Source organism: Asterias amurensis, chromosome 1, assembly GCF_032118995.1.
Source record: "Asterias amurensis chromosome 1, ASM3211899v1".
NCBI lineage: Eukaryota > Metazoa > Echinodermata > Asteroidea > Forcipulatida > Asteriidae > Asterias > Asterias amurensis.
Genome location: NC_092648.1, coordinates 12,262,909 through 12,286,054, shown reverse-complemented (window position 1 = coordinate 12,286,054; position 23,146 = coordinate 12,262,909). Strand labels below are relative to the sequence as shown.

Below are 23,146 nucleotides of genomic sequence, written 5' to 3'. Positions count from 1 at the left end.
TGGAAACCAACACTCATGCATCACAGCCTGACTTCGTTTTCACTTTTTATTCAATTATCAAAAATCGAGGTTTCACGGTAAAGCCATGGTGAAACTCAATGAGAATAACGTACTTGACATGTATGTACACTCAGAAATAACAACAAACAAATTACTAATTGCTACAACAAAAGGATAGTTTTAAAAGGCTAAAAAAATACTTAAACAATGTAATTTTTAAAAGCTGTGTTGTTAAATATTTACATTACAAATATAAAATCGGTTAAAAATTAACCTTACTTCGTAACATCGTAAAAATCAGTACCCCTAGAAAACCATTCCATACGCAAACTTCGCTGCACTTTCCACGTTTCTGATTTCGAATCACAACAAGTTTATGATTTGTCAAACAATTAAAGCAATGAACGAGTACAAATGTTTTATTTCGAATTACTGACGGGCCACTTGTGAAAAATAATTGGTGGTATCGTTCAGAGCATAACTTATGTGGCAATTGTCAACATGGACCAATTACATAAACATGATAGGAAATAAAGGTGGTCAGAACGAAAATTGCAGCCATCCAAACTAGACCACTAGATCACTAATAGCTTAGACAAACAAGAGTTGAAACATCTCAACCAATCAGATCACCAGTAGCTCAAAAACTGAGACACATTAACCAATCAGATCACCAGTAGCTCAAAGATTGAAACACCACAACCAATCAGATCCCCAATAGCTCGATTTAACATAAAATGAAGAGACCTTAACCAATCAGACCACCAGTGTATCCAAAAGGAACGGATCATCGAATGTCCAGAGCTGAGGATCATAATTCCTCCTGCATGAGGATATTTGTATCTTGAGACCAGCTCGTTCAAGACACTTGCGTTGACTTCGTCGCATGAGGGTGCTCTTCTCCTATGAGAAATAGACAGGTACAATTACTTAGAGTTCGAAATTGTGTGGTGATCTGGCTTCATTTCCCCCTTTAAGTTATGAAAGTCTAGCCCCAAATTGGTGTCAACCTTCTTGTTTTACCCCCCCCCCCCTTCCCTCTCTAATCTACAAACTGTAAATTGTAACATTTATTTGCGTGCCATTCCACATCTACCTGTATTTTTTGTACAAATAGTTCTTTAAAGCCATTGGACCCTTTCGGTACAGAAAAAAAAAAAAAGTTCACAGATTTACAAATAATTTACAGGGTTTACAGAAGGTAATGGTGAAAGACTTCTCTTGAAATATTAGTCCATGAAATGCTTTACTTTTTGAGAAAACGGTAAAACAATATAAATTCTCGTTAACGAGAATTACGGATTTGTTATAAACACATGTCATGACACGGCGAAACGCGCGAAAACAGGAGTGGGTTTTCCCGTTATTTTCTCCCGACTCCGATGTCCGATTGAGCCTAAATTTCCACAGGATTGTTATTTTATATATAAGTTGTGATACACGAAGTGTGGGACTTGGACAATACTGTTTACCGAAAGTGTATAATGGCTTTAAATGGTATACCACATTTCTGGAAAGTACATTTATTGCCGTCCTCAACTTTTAATAAAACATACCCGGGACTGTGTGTGTATTTTGAATGTGTTCGTTTTGATTTCCGCAATTGGGCAGTCTAACTTTCTCGCCCTTTACAGAAATGCAGACTCGGTCAGTACCGTTTAAGAACTGGTTGTTTTTCTTCTCAGTAACAACCAATCGTTTAATTTATCTGTAATAACTATTTTTTGTGTTAAGCCAATTAGTGAGATTAATGCCATTAATTACCTGATTATGCTGCCAATCTGTGATGACATTTGGACTATTACAGGCTGTGATAATTACAGTTTGTGCCCTCTGTCCAAGGCAGAGATCGTTGACTCGTATATCACCAGCAGTGGTCAGGCGAAAGAACTAGGACAGCAAAAAGATTGTTTAAAAACAGCTATTAAATTTATCATTGTGACGTCCGTACACGAGCATAACTGCATTTACTTCATGTTATGAGGTCCACTTATGATAGTTATGGTACATGTATATTGTCAAACTATCAAACAATTGGCATGCACAGTTTAACATCATTAAAAACACAAAAGGTGGATAATAAATTTAATAGCAGTCGATTGAAAAATAGATAATCCCAAGGGGGAAAAAGTACATGAAGTAGAACCAGCATTTAAAGTAAATTGAAAGCTATATTGTAGAGTCTGGCTTTATTTCTTTACTGCGTATTATATTATACCTGGTTCCCACCCATGCCGTGACATTTGTACATGGTTAACTCCACTCCTTCGTTGACTGGTACCTTGTTTTTAGTATCTAAACAAAACTCAGTGTCAAGTCCACGAATCTGGAAAAGGAAATGAAAAATGCAAGTGCGGTAATGGAAGGAGGAATACATGTATATCCAATATCATTTAAGTACAATGGAGTTTAAATCATCACCTCCCCCAAAAGAAAAAGGAAGATAGGATCTAGATTGAATCAAAGTGCTCCGTATGTAATGATCTCATCACGCTGTGCACTTATAAAGCCATTAAAGACACGTACAAGTAAGAAGTGTCTGTGTTAAAATGGTAATTGGAAGTGGAAAACAACAAGTTTCACTCAACAGATTGTTGCAAAAGTGAGATTGTATATTCCCACTTTTGTATCTGGACTCAGATGAATTAGTTTGTCTAAATGTTCACAGGATTAACGTGTTTTTAAGTTGAGTCGCATAAAGTACTATAACACATTTCACTGTAAAAATTTGGTAGTTTTTTTTCAAAATTTACTTTTCTCAACATCCGGGTACACAAGACCAAAATGTATATACATGTAGACCTATATCTCTTACCTCGCCAGTCACGACGAGTTTAGGTGGCAGTGGGTAGTTACTGGTCAAATCATACGCCACTTCATTCAGGTACCACCCAAAACTCTGACATTTCTTCTCGCGACGGAGTAGAACCTGCCTGCTGACGTCACCGAGATTGAAGGAGGGCGCCCTCATGTAGGGCCTGCTGGCATACAGGTAGTCCTTGTACTCGTCCATCCACACCTCGGCAACCCTAGCAATGTTCTGTTAAAACACAATTGACACTATGAGTCAGTATACATACAAGCCCTTTCACATTTTAAGCAGCATGTCAAAATATTAGCTTTAAGGTATCTTACAAAAACATCTTAATACAGCAGTTTTTTTCTTTTCTTCGAACAGGCCCGTGGCCAAGTCTCACACGGGCATTTATATTTATCACACACATTCGTGTGATGTGGTTTTATATTCACTACTTTGGAAACCGAGAACAAAACAGAAAAGGAAGAATGTATCCAACAAAATTAGTCTCCAAAAAAAAAATGCACAAAACTAAAATTATGTGTGGTAATTTGCGATTGTGATAGATTGCCCAATGCCCTCAACAATCTCAACATGAGATGCGGTACAAGATGAAGTGACGTTTGTTTTACCTTGTCCCTGTAGTTGCTAAAAGTATCTCTTGGGAAGGAATATGGTGGGACACCATTTACTCTGTAGACGTGACCAACTCGGGAACAAGGAACCCAAAATAGCTTCCCTCCACACATCCATGTCTGAAAATAAGTCGAAGCCATTATTACACTTTTTAAGCAATGAGACTTTGCAAATGTTTGTTTACAGTGCATCATAAGTTGCTCCTTTAATATTGCCTATTATTCATTGGTACTTATCAAGTTCTGGGCCAATTTCATAGAGCTGCTTAAGCCAAAAATTGCTTGCTTATTTTACACATGTTACTGGCAAAAATGTCGTGCCATACACATTGCCTGTGACTAGTATGTAGCTGTTGTTTACATAACAATTGAGTAGAGTCTTAGCCGTTAATCTGATTTTACTTCGCAAAGATTTTTTGCTTGAGCAAAATTTGGGGCTTGAGGAAAGGGGCTTCTATGAAATTGGCCCCTGTGGGTTTAGTTATCAGGACGTGGGTTCGAATCCCCATCATGACGCTTATGTTCTTACGCAAAACACCTTTACAGGTCAGTATGTGTTTGAAAAAAGACCTTCTGAGTGCCACAGCAGCCCTAAAGAGAGTTTAGAAATATTACATGAATATTATTGGCCCAATGACGAAGGCACTCGCCGAATGAAAAACGCATGGGTAAGTTATTGTATGTAATGTGCGCTTTGTAAGAAATAATTATGAATCTTATATTTTATCACAACCGCAATTCTTACCTTCAGAGACAGCTCGAAGTTTTCTCCTCCGTACATCTTCAGCCCGAGGTCGAAGCCTCCGAGCTCAAGAAAGTAAGATTTGTACATTGCAAATACCGTCCCTGAAAATGCAGGAGACCTGATGGAAGAAAGATAACAGTTCAAAATCAAACGCTATGCTGGATGTTTAGTATATAGTCGACTCTCGTCAAAACAAGGTCACATGGACTCGCCTAATGACCTCTATAACAGGAACACCGTTATAAGAGGACGGTAAAACAAAGAACAAAGCGAAAATGAGATTATTAACTTAAGTACTTAGAATTAAACACTGTATTCTCAGTACTTTCCTGAGTTTTTGAGGGGGGAAATCGACAGGCTAATTACTCGATGCGATTCAAACCCACGACGTTTGCGTCGCTTTGTAGAACAAACTGTTGTTGGCATTCTCCAAAGTAATTCAAGAAAATTTAGTCCAATATATTTTGTTTTTCTTTCAAAGAAATATAACCCTCTGTGAGAGTTCATCTGGTTTTATATTTACCTGTAAGGTTCTGTTTTATACCGACGAGCTTTCATCTCTCTATCTGGTAAAGTTTGGACCCGTTTATAATCCATATTCCAATCGAACATCCCACGGGCCAGCCTTCCACTACCTTGTGGGTATAGTCGATAATCCATGTTATCAATTATATCGATTATTGGTACAGCTATTGATGTCCTGTAGTGGGATAAAGTTAAATATAATTTGATTAAATCCAACTCTTGTTATGTAATTACTACACGTATACGGTCATTCATCTAGCATATCAATTTTTTGTTTTGGCCCGGCAGCTTTTTTTAATTGTTATAGTTGCATGCTGTTATCAAACGAGAAGGCTGTGTGATGCGTCCGATCCTGGCCAAATATTGGAAGAGTAGATGATGGCTTCGAGAGAAGAACAATTTTGTCAAAATAAACTATAAAAAATCTTTTGCAAAAAGATACATTTCCTCCTACAGTCACTGGAAAACAACATCCAACTGGTTCGTGTATAATGTATTCCTCTTAACCGTGTATCTGTAATTTCCAATGGGACTTTTCCTATATTTTAGCAACTTAGAGTGTTCCTACAGCTAACAAACTCACCGATTTGTAGCCAAGACAGAGAGCAGTGGAGCCAGCCAGTTTGTTCCGACCTCGCAGTGAGCGTCCATAGATACGATGACCGGGGCTGAGGCTCGAGTGAACCCATACATCCTTGCCCCGATCACACCCTCTCGTTTACGGGTACGGACCAATTTGACTATTCCTGCTAGCTTCACAGTTTTCATGTAGTCATCTAACTGCTTACGGAGATGCTCTGCAAATAAATAAGTCAAAGGTCATAGTTCATCATTGTCTTTTGTTTTCAAAGAAAACAAATCATTTAGCTCCTCTAGCTTTTAAGAAAAGACCCCCCCCCCCACGGTTTATGTTTTTTCATAAAACTTGTGTGCGATTGTTCAAAATGTGAATACTAGTGCAATATTCCTGCCAAAATTGTACCCTCATCAGGATATTAAAAAACTGACCGTTGTTCTGCGACAGTGTAGGTTTAAATAACTCGGGGTGAGTGATACTTTTACAGTGAGTCGCCAGCTGATGTGCAGTAAGTCAACTAACCACGCATTCAATATGGCAAATGCTGACACATTTGGTTAACATTTTTCTGCTAAGCACAATTTGTCAGATTGTGCTTTTGACATTGTAATTTGTGGCAAGCATACTGTGGTTGTGCATAAGTCGCCCTATAAAATTGGATTTAGATTGAATAAGACATTTGCTTCTCAATTAATCCATTCATCAGACCCAATGAGTTCCCTCCAATATATCACAGTTTCCCATCACCCAAACTTACTTCTCGTACTGTAGTCATCCACTAGTAGGATTTCCTTAAGGAGGTATGGTGGACTTCTGTTGATGACACTGTGTACAGTACGTAAGAGTGTGGACCACCCTTCATCATGGAAAGCTATTACCACTGAGACCTGGGGTAGATCTTCAAGATAGTGCCAATGCTTACACCTGATATACGAGGGAAAATGTGAAGGGAAAATGTGATCAGAATGAACAATAGTCGGATGGAATCATTCATGATATAATGTCAATATGAGAATGTAACAGAACACAGTAAGGTAACGAAATAGAGCATACAAGCATACATTTTTTTAAAGCAAAGAATAAATTAATAGCTAGGAATAAAATTTGTTCAAGACAGGATTGAGAGCATGAGGCTTGTTAGAGACAGCCGAGGCTTGTAGAGAACAGTCTATATTCAGACAAACAGACAAATCATCAATTATATGTTGAGCAAAATGTATTTGAAAGAGCATTTCAGAGGGCCGTACAAGGGTGTTTGAAATAACCGACTTACAGGTAGGGCCATGTAGACTGGTAGATACTCAGTGACTTTTCCATGTTTACATTTGTCGTATGAGAAGGACAGATTACTGTAATACTCACTGCGGGTCTCTGAGATCAGGTAACGATCTATCTAGTGAGATCTTATCACTGCCGTACATATTCATAGCGTACTCCCGTACGCTGTTCTCCACAGCAGCCTTCTCCCAGTCTTCGAAGGTGACGGACATCCCCATCTCGCCCACGCCGTGTCTTGACGGCTCCCTCGGGGGCTCGAAGTTACCCGTGATGTCCCGGTAGATGGCACCGTAGACGGTACCCGTAGACTTGGGTTTGGAACCCCCACCAAATTTAAAAGATTGGAGAAAACTGAAGATTCCTCTCTATAGTTTAGGTAAATTGAAAAGATGAAATAGTGTTAGCTGATGCCAAATGCACACAAACCAAAATGACCTGGTGTGGTTTTCAATTCAATTCAATGTGACGATGGGTGCACATTACAAAATTAATATAGTGCTATAGCATGAAGGAATAATCTAATTTATTCCTCCATGGTTAAAGCAAATAATAAATACATGTGTACAAGAGATGAGGGAGAGCTGGGGTTGTTAGCTAAACTGTTTGTGTGTATTGTGTGGATCGATAATATTTTTAGACACGCAAAACCAAAACTAATTTCACTGTACTAATATTTGTTTTTTTTACAAGTGACAATAAAACATTATTCTATTATATTATTCTTTTGCATGGATAGATGTCATGTACTATTCATGGTTAATTTGAAAGATTGGATTTTGTTTATAAAGGAAGTTGTCTTCATTTGGTAAATTTGATCTATATCTTCTCAAAAAAAACAAACCTAAAACATGAAAGCCAGCCATGTTACAACCTATATTCCCAGCGCAGTGGTAATGTTAGGCCTATATACGGAAAGCTATCCGTAAATAATAACACGACAGTTGGCACTAGGTAGAACTACTTACCTCTGACCTCCTTTGTATTTCTGTCTGGCCATCATACGACTCAGATATCTTCCCATGTAACAAGAATAGACACACACCGCATACTATGGCCAATAGTACCGTCTTCTTACGGCCACAGGAGCCGTACATGCACCGTATCCTCATCGTTGTGACCTGCCGTCTCAGTGACTGAATACACCCCGTACTGTCACGACTGCTGCCCATACCTTGGAGTCTCTAAGTCAATCTTGAAGGAAATCCTCCCTACGAAAGTTAAGCGTTCCTCGTTATTTTCCTTATGGACACAGCTTTGAAAGAGCCATCTTTGTAAGGTTTTCACAGTCAACCGAGCATTCTCAACTGGATCCTATTATTAACAATGAAGTTATCCACGTTGAATGGCGTGGTTTGGGGGGCTCCAGGCGTGACTCCAACGCTCACAGAGACACTACAACCACGACCCTAAGGAGATAACGCTGTGTAACTGAAGACCAATGTGACCTAGAAACTGGCAATGATATCTAATGTGATAAGACTAAGATGACATTTCCTACATAGCTGTCTCGGCCTTTATTTCAAGCTAATGCAGTGATTTATTTAATGTATGTAACGTGAAAAATCGATCATTAAATCAGTCTTGTGTGTACACTGCCCAAGAAGGCTGGCTGTATGTGTGTGTGCACACTGAGCGGTGACGTAACATTTTCCTTTGTTGACAACACACTAAGTACTCGAGTCAGCGTCACTGCACCATGGTAACAGACTGTGGAGCCAAAACTTGACGGTCCAATTAAACCCCCTTGAAATTTCTAGTTATTAAAAATATTTGAATATTTGAATTCTAATCGAAGACTCCTCAAAAAAGGTGACCCCACTTTGACCTTTCCTTCCGGCCCAAACAGGAAGTTCATATGTAAATAATGCAATTTCATGAACCATCTGCGTGCACCGTCTGTCTGTTTTTAAGCACACTTAAAGTCAAAATAAAGGGCCTCTCAAAGATAAAGAGCTTGATATCTCAAAATCAGCCTGACTTTAAAATTCTGAAGTGATTAATCAAGTCAAACAACACGGAACAGCTTTGTACTAGTTCACAAACACTCAATGTTGAGTTGTTATTATTAGTAAATATACCACATTTTTCTAAAATTATAAGTATTTTTGTTAATAATTAACGAAATATACGTAAACGTGATTAACTTTACTGATAAATTTGTAAAACTTTTTTATTTTTATAAATTGCTTTCGTAAATTCAGGCAAGATGTTTATAAAAGTGTACATACAAACATAGATAATAACAACAATATTTTAGAGAGAAACATTCACTTATTTATGCTATTTATTCGTATGTGTGCCTTTGTGCCCCCCCCCCATGTTTGAATGTTCGTGGACCGTTCCCCCTCTCATCCTCTTCTTAATTCAGATAGTGAACAAAGGTCAATTCGATAGTAAACAAATAATGAACCCCATTAACACCTAAACTGCTCTTGCTTGAATGTGTGTATCGTTGGATATAACAACATTTTCACTGCAAATCAAAAAGGAAAACTACACAAACAAAGGAGAATTAATTAAAATAACTTAAGCCTCATATGTTCAGATAAATAAAAGGAAAGACAAATAAAACTGTGGAAACTGAAACTACGAAAGCGTGTAATGAACACTTACAGAATTAATTCAAATTTGCTCGCCATCGTGGTTGAATATTATCCACATTGCGTATAAACTGCATCTAATTATTATAATTTGATGTTTTCTGGATGTTGGCGAGCACTGTGCTTATTCTGACGTTCGGTGGTAAAAAAATAAATCAAACCCACTTGTTATTAATGTTTGTTCTAAAGGAAAACCATTGAAGCAACAACTTATATAAATATAAGTGGGCATTTTTTTTGGTCAAAAAATAAATCAAACCCATTAGTTATTAATGTTTATTCTAAAGGAAAACCATTGAAGCAACAACCAATTAGTATATGTGGGCATTTTTGTTTTCAACTAAGGCTAATGGTGGACACAGTTTGGCATATGTGTATAATGTATTTGTACTGCCGGTGAAAAAAATACAAAAGAACGAAAACATTAAATTATAAAAACAGTTGAGGCAAACATGATTTTTTTTTAGATTTCATCAGACTTTTTTGGGTATAACACCATGTATAATACCCAATATCGTTGTACAAGGTAGACATTCACTGTAGAAACCTATGTGAATGTCCAATATCCAATATCAAAAAAGCAACATCGTTATTTGCTGTACAAACAATCCAATATCCAATATCGATGTACATTGTACAAGGTAGACATTCACTGTATAGAACTCTATAGATGTGAATACCCGATATCCAATATCGATGTACAAGGTAGAAATTCACTGTACAAACCTACGGAAAAGTCCAATATCCAATATCGATGTACAAGGTAGAAATTCACTGTATAGAACTCTATAGATGTGAATATCCAATATATCAAACGAACTTAAATGTCATTACTAAACAACCATATATTTCAGTCTTTCTATGTGATGTCGAAGCAGTATGGTTATACGTTTGCCTTCCCAATCAGTTCGTCCAATGGTGATAGGCTTGCTTCAAGCCACTTTATTGGCGGTAAACTTTTGCCGTTTGCTGTTTGGGTCACACTCTTTGAGAATAACGTCATTTGTCTTGCTTGTATCAACGTCTATACACAAATTGGTCTTTTTCAAACGAATCAAACCACTTTCCTGAAAGTGTAAATGGAAAATAATGATGGTTTTAGACTTACAAAATCCTCGATGAAATGCAAGTCACTGATTTTACCGAAGAGCGACCTGTGAGAGCTCTATGTACGACACTGTTAATTTAGCCAACGATCATTAATCATGCGTTGAACATCAACAACTGAAATCCCTGCTCTATTCCTTCTATAAACAGCAACATTCTTTTGTGTTTAATCAATGTTAACTTTGTCCTTTTATTTTCTCACAATAGCTGTTTTGGGGTTTCGTAAGTGTTGAATAGGCCCTATTGTCTTATTTACAAATATCCAAATGTGTCCACATTGAAGCGTGTTTAAGTTTGTTGATGTCTTGACATACATGTAATTTGGTCTGGTAACACATAGTAAAGTTCAAAATGAGTTCAGGTGTTAACTGGCAAGCTAATAATGCCTCTTGAAATGTGTTTCAGACCTGTATGTGCTTTGTTTTTGAAAGGGCATTTTCTCCTTGATAAAAGGCACCCGTGATGAATTTTTTTAATTTCTACTGGAACATTTAAAGGGCACCAAGGCATTGACCAGGAGGCATGGAGGAGGCAATCGCCTTCGTTGCTTTCGTGAAGTAGCAGGCCTGGCATTTCTGTGTTTGTTTCAACTTACCTCGCTAAAAGACCAGTAGTCCACGTCCCCAACGAGTCGGTGACTTTCCCTGCAGCGGCTCATTTTAACGTAGGTATTGGATGCCGACGGCATGAGGCAATACTCGTCGTACTGAATCCTACCAGTTGTACTTAAGCGGAATTCTTGGTTGCCGCCAAAACCGTGGCAGCCACTCACACCAATCCGTAGATTGGGGAGTTTTTGGCCCATTGAGTCCAAGCACAATGATGTTCCCGTTAAGCGAAACTGATGGGAAAATGTTTTAGAGTATTATGACCAATGGTTACATAGATCTTGAAGGACTTGCATTCGAGTAAAAGAAAACGGGAAAATGTCAAGAGTATGAACACGTTAATGATCAGAGGACTTGTATTTTACTAAAAAAGGAAATGACTCTCTAAGATTAATGATTTACAAAAATAAATATTGCCTGTTTAACCAACAACAAAAACTGTTTTGTCTAGATTTAAAGAAACTGGACACTACTGGTAATTGTCAAAGACCAGTCTTCTCACTTGGTGTATCTCAACATATGCATAAAATAACAAACCAGTAAAAGTTTGAGCTCATGGTCGTCGGAGTTGCGCGATAATGATGAAAGAAAAACACCCTTGTCACATGAAGTTGTGTGCTTTTAGATGCTTGATTTTGAGACCTCAAATTATAAATTTGAGGTCTCATAATCAAATTCGTGAGCAATTACTTCTTACTCGAAAACTACGTTACTTCAAAGGGAGCCGTTTCTCACAATGTTTTATACTACCAGTGAGAAATTACCTCTTTCTCAAAATGAACCTCAGAACACGGAGCAATAAACTTATTGCTCCATGTTCAGAGGGAGCCGTTTCTCACAATGTTTCACCCTCAATATTTAACAATTACTTTGAGTAATTACCAATAGTGTCCAGTGCCTTTGAACTGTAAATTGTAGTCAATACCAATTTATTTAACTCAAATTTACGGTACTCACCTCACCCCAAAACCGATTTGGTGGCGGTGTAGGAAATAATTCAAGGGAATCAAATGCTACATTCTCCATGAACCAACGGAATGATCTGGGACAGTTTTTCTTCCTAAATTCCACCTGTTTGGAGATATCCCCGCATGATTTCCCTCGTAATCTAGGCTTGAATGTATAGAAATGCTCTTTATATTCATCCATCCAAACTTCAGCCACTCGCATGTAATTCTGCAAGATAAACACACACATTTATTAACATAAAAAAAAAACAGTTTATAGGCAGTGGACACTATTGGCAATTATTTAAAAAAATTATTAGCATAAAACCTTACTTGGAGACGAGTCATGGGGAGAGGTTGATAGTATAAAACATTGTGAGAAACGGATCCCTCTGAAGTGACATAGTTTTCGAGAAAGAAGTAATTTTCCACGAATTTGATTTCGAGACCTTAGATTTAGAAACCAACCATCTTAAACTTCGTGTGACAAGGGTGTGTTTTCTTTCACTCTTATCTCGCAACTTCGAAGGCCAATTGGAGCTCAAACTTTCACGGGTTAGTTATTTTATGCATATGTTGAGATACACCAAGTGAGAAGACTGGTCTTTGAAAATTACTAATAGTGTCCACTGGCTTTTATTGCCTGACGTTTCGCCCCTATAGCAGAGTCTAGAAAGAATCTGTTGGGTTGAAACCTCAAGCCATTAACTATTTTTTCCTCGCATTTTTATACCATACGTCCTTTTGGTTGGGAAGCAAGTTTGTTCACGATAATAAAATAGAGCTGGCTGCAGCTGTTTTATCAAATTAATTCGCTACGAGATTAATTGTCATTTTGTGTGCGAGGTTTCCCCTCATAAAGCACGAACAGTAGTCTGCACGATCAATGGAATGGAACAGTCAATGGAACTCGGCAAACTCCCACAGTGGAATATAAACACCAAGCTTTCAACAGCCGATCTGTCTCATACAAACATTAGTTTAACGTATGAGTTGCACAAATCACGAAATTGTGATTCAGTAACTAGCTAAACGACAATATTAATCAGAGTCATTGAAAATCAGCGGTTAGCTTCGGTAGGAAGTTGAACCAACATCTTTTTTTCCCTGTACAACAGTTGTCTGTACATAAAAATTGCCACAGTCTTATTGTTTTGGGGGACATTTTTTATAAATCGATTCAAAAAAGGGAGTTCATAAAAAATCAAAAACAGGATTTTTTTTTTTAGGATGGGGAATTTTGATGTACAGAAAACAAAATTGCTGGCGGACTCACCCTATCTACGATGCTGACATCACCGTCAATGGACGGATACTTATAAGGAATACCGTGGCGATATATGTGACCCACTCTGGAGCACGGTACGAACTTTAATCGACCACCACACATCCATATCTAGAATGAGAAGTTCACAAAGCAAAGTCTGTATTAAACCACAATAAAGTTGGACCCAAGGCATATTAAACAACCGGTTGGAGTCCGAAAAACTTATAGCCTTTTTTAGATTTAAAAGAGAAAGAAGTTCTCGAAAGTTTAAAATAGTGAGACTGCCAACATAGGGTTGGATAGCTCAGTTGGTTTAGAGCGCAATATAATCCTGAGGTCGTTGGTTCAAATCACGGTTTAGTCAATGTTTCTTCGTTTAACCCCAAGTCATTTAAAATGTACACAAAACAGTCAGTTTTCCCTTTAGTTATCATTTGAGACCTGAAACAAAGGTCGCATCCCCTTAAGGTGATCCCCTGACTGCACGGTTGAAGCGTAAACTTGAGTCCCTGGCTACACGGCAGTTACACGGAAGTTAACGGTTGTATGGCTTCTGACTCCCCCTACACAAATCTTGATTAATATTAGTGACCACCAACATGGGGCTAGGTTGTAGAGCGCGGGCGAGTTTACCGGAAGGTCTTTGGTTCAAATCTCGCTCAAAAATGTTTCAAAATTTACCCAGTCAGTTTCCCTTTATTATTTGAAGTTAATCTACTAGACAATTATTGTTGTTTACATACTTTGAAAGATATTTCGAATTGTTCTCCGCCCCAGATGAAGAGTCCTGGATCATAACCGCCCAGTTCTATGAAGTAGGACCGGTCCATAGCGAACAAACCACCAGCCATTGCAGGAGAACTAATAGAAATATAACATATTCAGCACGATCATAATTAGTGTTTTCGATTTTTAACTTTTCATTGGGGGGGGGGAACCCCCAAGACACTGATTAACCAGACAACAATACTCGATACAATAATTGTTACCATAACAACTTAATTGGTCACGGTAACGAGTAATGGGCAACTGTTAGTATATCAAACTGATAGTATCAAACATTGTGGGAAACGAATCCCTATGAAGTAACGTATATTTTTGAAAAAGAGGTTATTTCTTACTCAAATATTAAAAGACTTCAGGCCCTAGGTCCTTTTCGGCATCTGAAACCATACACATATGTGCAACAAGTGTGTTTTGTCTTCATTATTCATTTGCAACTTTTGTGACAGGTTGGGTCTAAATTTGCACAGCTTTGTTCGTTTATGCCCTCGTTGGGATACACCAAAAGAGAGTACTGGTGTTTGCAAATCACAAAACGTGGCCAGTGCCTCTCAAATAACCCATACGATGTGAAAAGAAAAGAACACGTAACCATGACAGTAAAGTTGGTTTGATATTGGATATTGGACATTCCCATGGGTACATACGGCGAATATTGATGTTGCTTTATCGATATAGGACAGTCCCATATTGGATTTAAACACTGGACAGTAGGAATAACTTACTCGTAAGCCTGACTTTTGTACTTCATGCCAATACGATCCATGGTGTTACCCCACGTTACTGCAATCCGCTTATACCAGAATCCCCAGTCGAATGCCCCACGCGATAGATCACCTTGCGGATGATAGGATAGATCTTCAGCAGTGATTGCGTCGACTGTTGGACAAACTACGGTAGTCCTACAGGGGGGGGGGGATAAAAACCAAAGGGTGGCATGTTGTGAAAACTTGTAATTCCATACTTGTTTAGAGGCAGTGGACACTATTGGTAATTACTGAAAACAGTTATTAGCATGAAACCTTACTTGGTAACGAGTCATGGGGAGAGGTTGATAGTATAAAACATTGTGAGAAATGGCTCCCTCTGAAGAAACGCAGTTTTCGAGAAAGAAGTAATTTTCCACGAAATTGATTTCGAGATCAAGCGTATGAAAGCCCACAACTTCGTGTGACAAGGGTGTTTTTTTTCTGTCATTATTATCTCGCAACTTCGACGACCAATTGAGCTATGATTTTCACATGTTTGTCATGTTATGCATGTAATGAGAGATACACCAAGTGATAATGTCTTTGACAAATACCAATAGTGTCCAGTCTCTTTAAAGCTATATGTGTGTGTTTGCAAATGCAGTTTTGTTAACCCTTATGGGCGTGTCAGCCTCCCCCTTATCATGACGCTACAGCGCGCGCTGTGGCGTACCCATCCAAGATGTTTTAATGTGTATTTTCCAATTACATGAAATGACTTTACATTCCCACACCTGTATATTTCAGACCAATATTTGTATGTTTTTGTCTTCCTCTCTGGTTTAATAAGTAAACTTTACAAAGAGCAAACGAAATTATTGTTTTAAAAGTTTATCTCGCTTTCTTTTAATTTAGATGAGTTTCACGTCGTCTTTAGCCATGCAAGCCAACGCAGTTTGTAGCATTGGGGGTTGGTTTGTTGAACATTACAAACACTATGCCATAAGTCTTCTGCAAAAAAAAACCAGACGGCTCCACTTACCAGAGGGTTAGATCTTCTGTTTTCGACATAGGATATTTATATGCTAATTGTAAGTGTAAATAGTGTTCTGCCCCCAAAAAAATCATCTCTGAGACCTGACCCCATATTAGGAATGTGGAATGACCCAGTTAGGGACGGCAATACATTTGACTCCCCAGGTTAATGCACTCTGTAGAAATGGATTAATTAGTCATTAAAGGATTGATTAATTGGTACTCCATTTTCATGGATCGTGTTTAATTACCTGTCGTGTGCGATCTCGGCTAACAGGGGCACCAACCAATTGACGCTACACTCACAATGAGCATCCAGGAATACGACCACTTCTCCTCTAGCTACCATTGCACCGTTTGTTCGAGTTCTGGCCAGGCCCTCTCGTTTGGTATTGCGGACGATTTTGACTTTACCAAGAAACCTTTCTTGTTTGATGTAATCCTCGAGTCTTTTCCCAAGATGTGCTGAAAAAGCAATTTAAACCAACTCAAATAACTACAATAGGGCAACTCCACCAGTAGTGTGTTATATAGTGATTATGGGGCACAACATGTTAAGTACAACAAATAAACTCGTTTAGTGAACATGCAGCTATAAATATTATGTATACCAGATGTTAGCATAAAATTATTTCAATTCTAAATATTGCCACGCAGTACCTCGTTCACTTCATGAGTTTAGTACCAACAAAAAAAAACAAGCTAATTCAAGCCACTGAGAATGAGATCATGGGCACGACGAAGTGCTGAGGCTAAATTACAGGGATGTCCACTTAAAAATGTTGATTGTGTGATTGTGTGCGTGACCCGTTTGTTATATGATGGGTAGGTGCCATTTTCCCAATTGCCACAAACTATTCTCTTTGGGTTGTGTCTTAGCTACACTCGTACAGCCGAAGCTGTAGCTTTATGATTTTTAGATGTTCTATCTCCAATTTGTTTCAAGCTACATCAATCCAGTTTTCTCATTAATGGTGTATCTCAACATATGCATATATAACAAACCTGTGAAAATTTGAGCTCAATTGGTCGCCGGAGTTGCGAGATAACTATGAAATAAAAAAATAAAAACCTTGTCACACGCAATTGTGTGCTTTGAGATGCTTGATTTCGAAACCTCAAATTCTAAACTTGAGGTCTTGAAATCAAATTCGTGGAAAATTACTTCTTTCTCGAAAACTACGTCACTTCAGAGGAAGCCGTTTCTCACAATGTTTTATATACTATCAACCTCTCCCCATTACTCGTTACCAAGTGAGGTTTCATGCTGATAATTATTTTGAGTAATTACCAATAGTGTCCACTGCCTTTAATAACACCGAAATGAATGAATAGACTTGCCTTTGTCACTCATATCATCTACCATGATAACTTCAGCTAGCAGGTCTGGCGGTGAGGTGTTCATAACACTGTGAACCGTTCGCAAGAGTGTGGAGAACCCCTCGTTGGAGAAGGCGATTACTACACTTGCATTGGGTAGTTTTTCCGGATAGTGCCAATATTTGCATCTTTCACAAAAAACAAAATCACATAACTTTAAACCATTTATTAAGACGGCTTGTGAAAACCTGAACTTGAAAATGAGATTTTTTTCGCTACAGTTATTTGGTATTTTTGTGCTGCATTTTCAAGGATGCATCAACAGTCTTGGGGCTAAATTAATGATCAAAATGTTTTGTAGTAAAGCAAGTTACACTCTTTCTTATTGGACATTCATTTAGGTTTATACAGTAAAGGTCTCCCTTAATCATCGATATTGGAAAGTTTTGTACGGTGAAATCTACCTTTTACATCAATATTGGATATTGGACTTTATGGCTACATTGTACATCGATATTGGATATTGGACATTCCCATATGTTTGTATGTCAAACTAACTTTACAATCACAATCACGTTTTTAAACGTGATTGTCTTAAAAGACAATCCTACAGTAAACCTACTGTTTATCTCTGATGTCGGGTGCGGCTCGGTCTAGTGATATCTGGTCACTTAGTGCCACGTTGAACCCGTATTCTTTTATACTCTGTGAATACTCGTTTCTCTTTTCTTCTGCCCATTTGACCGGAACTCCGGACTCCCCTAGCCCGGTGCGAAACGGAGGGGGTACACGACTCTCGTAGTTCCCCAGTATACCCTGGCGAAACTCCGGTGGACTGACCGAGAGTTTGATGGACTCCTGCTGCCTGCGTGGAGGAAGTTTTTCATGTTTCTGTTCATGATTCTGCTTATCATCATGGCGTTCAAAGGGCCCCTTTTTGATACAAAAGAAACTATATTTTAATTGAACAATACAATATGCAATTGTTACTGTCAATACTCGCACAGATACAATGTAGGCCTACTCAACGAAATTCGTCTTTAAAATGTTTTTTTTTTGTAAGTGAAAATTTATTACGAAAGTCACCTGAACTTTCAATAAAAATTGCCCAACAAATAAAGACCAGTAAAAAAACCCTATAATATTGCCTAATACAAACTCACACTCATGGTCTTCCCTCATTGAAACTTGGACAACTTCTAAAACAACACTGACTCCATGTGAACAGGTTGAATGACATTCGTCGTTTGTTTACAGTTTATAAAAAAAAACTAAAAATGAATAATTGTTAGGTTTATTTGATAATACGAAAAGCTAATGTAAGCCGAGAACGCCACCTTAGAAGATTCACATAAATATATAATTGTTCACATTATATTCTCTTCAACCAACAACCTTTGCATCTGTGTTGTGTGCTAGGCAAAAATTACATGGGTTTTGTTTGACCACAATGGCAAATCGATATTGTCCGTCATTTTGTTTGAAAGTAGGCATACACGTGTTTTATTACAGAGCATTCCACACGACCAACCTCTGCGATCACATCAAATGATTTCAGGTGTGTTCAAAATTGCGGATGCGGAATACATCTAAACAACAAAAAAATGGAACCGCCCACGATAAATCGATTTGTTATTATCCTTTCTTGAAAACACAGCACAGTAAAAAATAAAACAACAGTGCCACTTTAAAAGGCTGCATAGTAATGAGCTTGAAGCTTACATTTTGATCTAGGCACAAGGGTATTTTGAGTGTAGGCTGATTGTGAAACTTGTGGTCTCACATCTCTGCACATAGAAATTTGTACTTTTACCAAATTATCATTTTATGGTAAACATTCTTCTGCACTGACCATGGATGCCGACCATAATCATCAAATTATAGGCCGTTATAACGATGCATACGACTGAGTTATAGAGTATGAGTTTGTTTTAATTTAATGCTGACATGAAGCATTGCTCGTATAATGGTAATAAATAAGCACTCTAATTTTGTAATTAAGCGCTTCCAACATTATTACCCCTGGTCACTGAGCCATTAAATTCATCCCTTAAACCATCTCAGCTCCCTGGGGTGTACAGCCTGTGAAACAAAATACGTATACTAAGCTAAACCAATCACAAGAACCATCTCTGCCCTCACAAGTACCAATAACCAAAGGGTGGAGATTGGTAATTGCCAAAGACCAGGCTTATCACTTGTTGTATCTCAACATAATATGCATAAAATAACAAGCCTATGAAAATTTGAGCTAAATTGGTCATCGTCGAAGTTGCAAGAATAATGAAAGAAAAAACACCATTGTCACACGAAGTTGTGTACTTTTAGATGCTTGATTTCGAGACCTCAAATTCTAAATAAATGAGGTCTCGAAATCAAATTCGTGGAAAATTACGTCTTTCTTAAAAAACTACGTTACTTCAGAGGGAGCCGTTTCTCACAATGCTTTATACTACCAACAGCTCTCCATTACTCATTACCAAGTAAGGTTTAATGCTAATAATTATTTTGAGTAGTTATACCAATAGCGTCCACTGCCTTTAAGTGTGTTGCTCGGGGACTCGAACCCATACTGTGCTGAACTAAAACACCAGCGCTTGTGTTTGGGTGCTCTTATCCGCTCGGCCACGACACCCCATGTTTGTCACACAGAGTCGCGACCCGACCTATATACTATCAGTGTGAATGTTTTAGCAAATGAATTTTCCATAAGAATGTTATCTCTCTCTCTCTCTACACATACTGTAGTATAATACGGAAGTGTAAGACCGCCGGGGCTAGGGTTTAACGAGCCTATTCAATGCATGTTTCAAAATTACTTAATGAACCGATTTAGGTATAGCTTACTAATAGATTTAAGATTGCAGTATAGACCCCATGTGTATTTTTTCAAATAATTTCCAAAAAGGTAATACAAGTTCAGTCGCCCCCTAAAAATACTGTGGCTGGCGTTTTACTATTAATTATTTAAGCGAGTCATAATTTGTTTTAACAAAAATAAATGCGTTTCACATCGCGATTAGCCTGTTAGAAAATTCACACGAACAAAGTGTGGAAATAACAAAACCTAATATGGTGACTGAAAATAAATGTGATTATTATATAAACTTAATATTTTCGACCTTCCCAAACATCTGTTCTGAGTCCCATTAATGCAATTATCATCTGCCTAATAGCTTTTTAATGTATCGAATTTGCAATTCTTGTCAGCTGCATTAACGTTACATTTAATATTTCGAGTGTTTGGCAAATTCTCATGCAGCAATTTCATGCAGCAACTTCTGGGCTTGATATTTCACTTTGTTACGCATTTTAATGAGTACATTTATTTATTTATTTTCCTGTACTGAATATTTTTGTAAGCGCTGTGATTTAGTTTTCTAAGTAGAGCGTATTTTAAATGCCGTTTATTCTTACAGAGTGGCTGGAAATCTTATACACTTGTGACCATGGTTTTACACTTACACTACGCACTTAGTTAATAAATATTGGTGAAGAGAAAGGTGTTTCCGATGTAAAAATTGAACTCTGTTTTTTAGTTTGGTTGTTTATTTTTAAGGTCCTCAATATCGATTGTCTTACATAACATAACTGCACCCAAAATCTTCGTTTAAAGGCACTGAACACTTGGTGTTCACTCCAAATAATTGTTAGCATATAAACTTACTTGTAAGTGATCAATGGAGAGCTGTTGATAGTATCAAACACTGATGTGAGAAACAGCTCCCTCTGAAGTAACGTGGTAGTTTTTGAGAAAGGGGTAATTTCTCACTCAAATATTAAAGGACTTCGGGCCTGAATGCGTCTGAAAGCACACACATGTATGCAACAAGGGTGTTTTTGCTTTCATTATTCTCTTGCAATTTTGATTACCAATTGAGTCAAAATATTTCCCATGTTTGTTATTGTATGCATATGTTAGGACGCAACAAGTTAGAATATTGGTCTTCGATAATTACCAAACGTGTCCAGTGCTTTTAACTATAATACCACGGTAGGTTTACAACATTAGGTGATGAGCATAGACTAAGCTATAATACAACGAAGGGGAATAAACCTTCTGGTATCGGATTCGCCTTTCTATTGGTGTAAAACAAATCTACGTTTAGGTATTCATAATATTTATAATAATAATACAAAAATACTTAAGCTCTAGTACACACTACGATGTTTTTAAATTCTTATTAAATATTTTTTATTTACTATTGGTTGTATAATTATCTGCTGTTTATTTTTGCTTTGTGTACTATATTATGTTAAATCTAAAATTATTTTTATTGTGTACCCCAGATGTGGAACAACAGATCTACGGATCATAGTATGTATTTACTTTTGTTGTCCCTTGCCCATATCGGGGTATATTGTCCTGTATTTTGTTATGTAGGCTTTGGCAAATAAAACAATAAAATAATAATAATAATAATAACATTAGGCCATAGTTATATTAATGCCTATATTTTCATGAGAGAGAAAACAATAATATTTACCTTGAGGTTCGAAGAAGACTCGTACTTGTCCGTGCTCATCAGTATAACAAGAGCGACGATGAATATACAGCCAATTGCAAGGACTACTTTGTATGTCCTACACCTCAGAGAACGCCTGCACCCCATCGCTTCCTATATATGATTACTAGCATCAGCAACGGAAAGAAAATCTCTTCCGGTATCGGTAGTGGTGATCACCAACAAAAGAGTGAGCGAATACTGGTAGCTGGTGTGATACTACATGCTCTAAACTTGTTGCCTGCAAATCACGCACGGGCGCTGGTCCATCTAATTGTCGTCAAATTACACACAAAACCTTTTTATCATGGCAAAAAAATCGATACTTCCATAAAGCGTTCATTAGTATGGTTGCCACGCTGCCACAAAATATTGCTTGAAAAGATACTGTTCTGTATTTTGGCCTTCATTGTTGTCACTTTGGTACAATTTTCCACGGTACAGTGGTTTTCTACTGCGGCCCAGAATTGACGTGGCACATTTTGTTTTCCCTTGCACTTGGAAGTTAAACATAATAGCTGATTGTTAAGAGATTGCATAGTTCTACATAATTTATACGCAAAATGATGGATATTATGGATGCACAAAATATGAAATAACATGAACACAAACCCTCATATCGGTTTGGTGCTACCCATAATTTAAAAACCGTGCCATATTTCATGTTTGGTTGGATGGCCGGGCTTGCTTAAGATAAGCCCGTATCCGAAATCATGGCTTATGCAATGACTTTGGCTGGGTCGCTCGCTGAAACGTTATTCCTGCAGCAAACTTATCAAAGCCGTAGCCGAAGTCGCTTGAATCGCGCACGGCCTTATTATTCTCTGCTGCTTACTATTAAATCGTGAGTAATTTCCAAAAGAATTGTATGGAACGACAGTGAAAAATAATGTCACAGTGGATGATGATTATGATGATGGTAGATTTGGATTCTCCAGAAAAAAACTGTCATGTCAGGGCCATCGTAGCCATTCCTAGCTAACCCATAAACCTTATACTACATTGAAGGTCAATATAGTTCATACAATGCACTTGCACGGTGCATAATGAAATTGAGAGGTTTTTTTCTGCAATCGTTGGTAGTCTGCATTTAGACTGATGTCGTTTGCAGTGCATTGTTTGCTGTATTACAACCTGTGCAGTGAACTGTAGTTATACATCTGACATGGTGTGTAAACTCCTAGATTTGTGTAGCGCCCTCTCACTAACCTTTCCCAAATGAACTTACGTATTTAACAGTATTTACAGTTTTTGTTGGAAAAATTAAAAAGTGGCTGTCGACAAACATTTGGATTTGACAAAGTGCAGGTCAGCCGAACGATTTATTCAGTCTGATGTCAACCACTAAGTTATGAATTCAAGGGGAGTTTCCGGCCACTTTTCAACCATCACGTCTCCTCTCGTACTCCTGAACTATGCATGATATAGAGAGACACAATTTGTATCCCGACTGTGCGGCACCTAAATGTAGCCCGAGCCCTACTCTAGGTACATGTTTGGGGCTACATTTAGGGCTGTGCTTTACAAATTCATGCATTCTAGGCCACTTTGTGCCATTTTCAGACCAGAAATGACCAGCGAGATAGAGGATACTCCGATTGCTCATCTGAACATGTTCAACGGGACCGTACAGTTTCGTGGCAGAGGTGAACTTGCAGGCCGTTCCAATTCATACACGAAATTATTTTACTCCAACTTAAGTCAATCTCCGGCTTTCTTCGGGATCAA

The 23,146-nt window shown here is 37.9% G+C and overlaps 2 protein-coding genes across 2 annotated transcripts; both read right to left on the bottom strand.

Moving 5' to 3' along the window:
• Positions 1-444: 444 nt before the first annotated feature.
• Positions 445-8,199, bottom strand: LOC139945845 (N-acetylgalactosaminyltransferase 7-like). The gene is made up of 11 exons (XM_071943336.1): positions 7,523-8,199; positions 6,642-6,922; positions 6,037-6,203; positions 5,286-5,499; positions 4,701-4,877; positions 4,178-4,295; positions 3,430-3,552; positions 2,816-3,040; positions 2,219-2,326; positions 1,765-1,890; positions 445-903 (listed from the first exon to the last, which is right to left on the bottom strand). The coding sequence occupies exons 1-11, from the start codon at positions 7,724-7,726 to the stop codon at positions 757-759; spliced, it is 1,890 nt and encodes a 629-aa protein (XP_071799437.1). The 5' UTR covers positions 7,727-8,199; the 3' UTR covers positions 445-756.
• Positions 8,200-8,701: 502 nt separating this feature from the next.
• On the bottom strand, positions 8,702-21,768 carry LOC139939522 (probable N-acetylgalactosaminyltransferase 7). The gene is made up of 10 exons (XM_071935519.1): positions 21,401-21,768; positions 17,536-17,846; positions 16,935-17,101; positions 15,845-16,058; positions 14,595-14,771; positions 13,830-13,947; positions 13,096-13,215; positions 11,830-12,048; positions 10,860-11,105; positions 8,702-10,224 (listed from the first exon to the last, which is right to left on the bottom strand). The coding sequence occupies exons 1-10, from the start codon at positions 21,524-21,526 to the stop codon at positions 10,090-10,092; spliced, it is 1,833 nt and encodes a 610-aa protein (XP_071791620.1). The 5' UTR covers positions 21,527-21,768; the 3' UTR covers positions 8,702-10,089.
• Between the last annotated feature and the right edge of the window lie 1,378 nt (positions 21,769-23,146).

Bases quoted from the DNA above. Each gene is read 5' to 3' on its own strand.
- LOC139945845 (XM_071943336.1), bottom strand. From the start codon at position 7,726: ATGGGCAGCAGTCGTGACAGTACGGGGTGTATTCAGTCACTGAGACGG. The intron at 6,923-7,522 runs GTAAGTAGTTCT...CCTAAACTATAG, and splicing joins AAATACAAAGGAGGTCAGAG to AGAGGAATCTTCAGTTTTCT. The intron at 4,878-5,285 runs GTGAGTTTGTTA...ATCCCACTACAG, and splicing joins TCTGTCTTGGCTACAAATCG to GACATCAATAGCTGTACCAA.
- LOC139939522 (XM_071935519.1), bottom strand. From the start codon at position 21,526: ATGGGGTGCAGGCGTTCTCTGAGGTGTAGGACATACAAAGTAGTCCTT. The intron at 13,216-13,829 runs GTATGTAAACAA...TTCTCATTCTAG, and splicing joins AATTCGAAATATCTTTCAAA to ATATGGATGTGTGGTGGTCG. The intron at 10,225-10,859 runs GTAAGTTGAAAC...TTACACTTTCAG, and splicing joins ACTACTGGTCTTTTAGCGAG to GAAAGTGGTTTGATTCGTTT.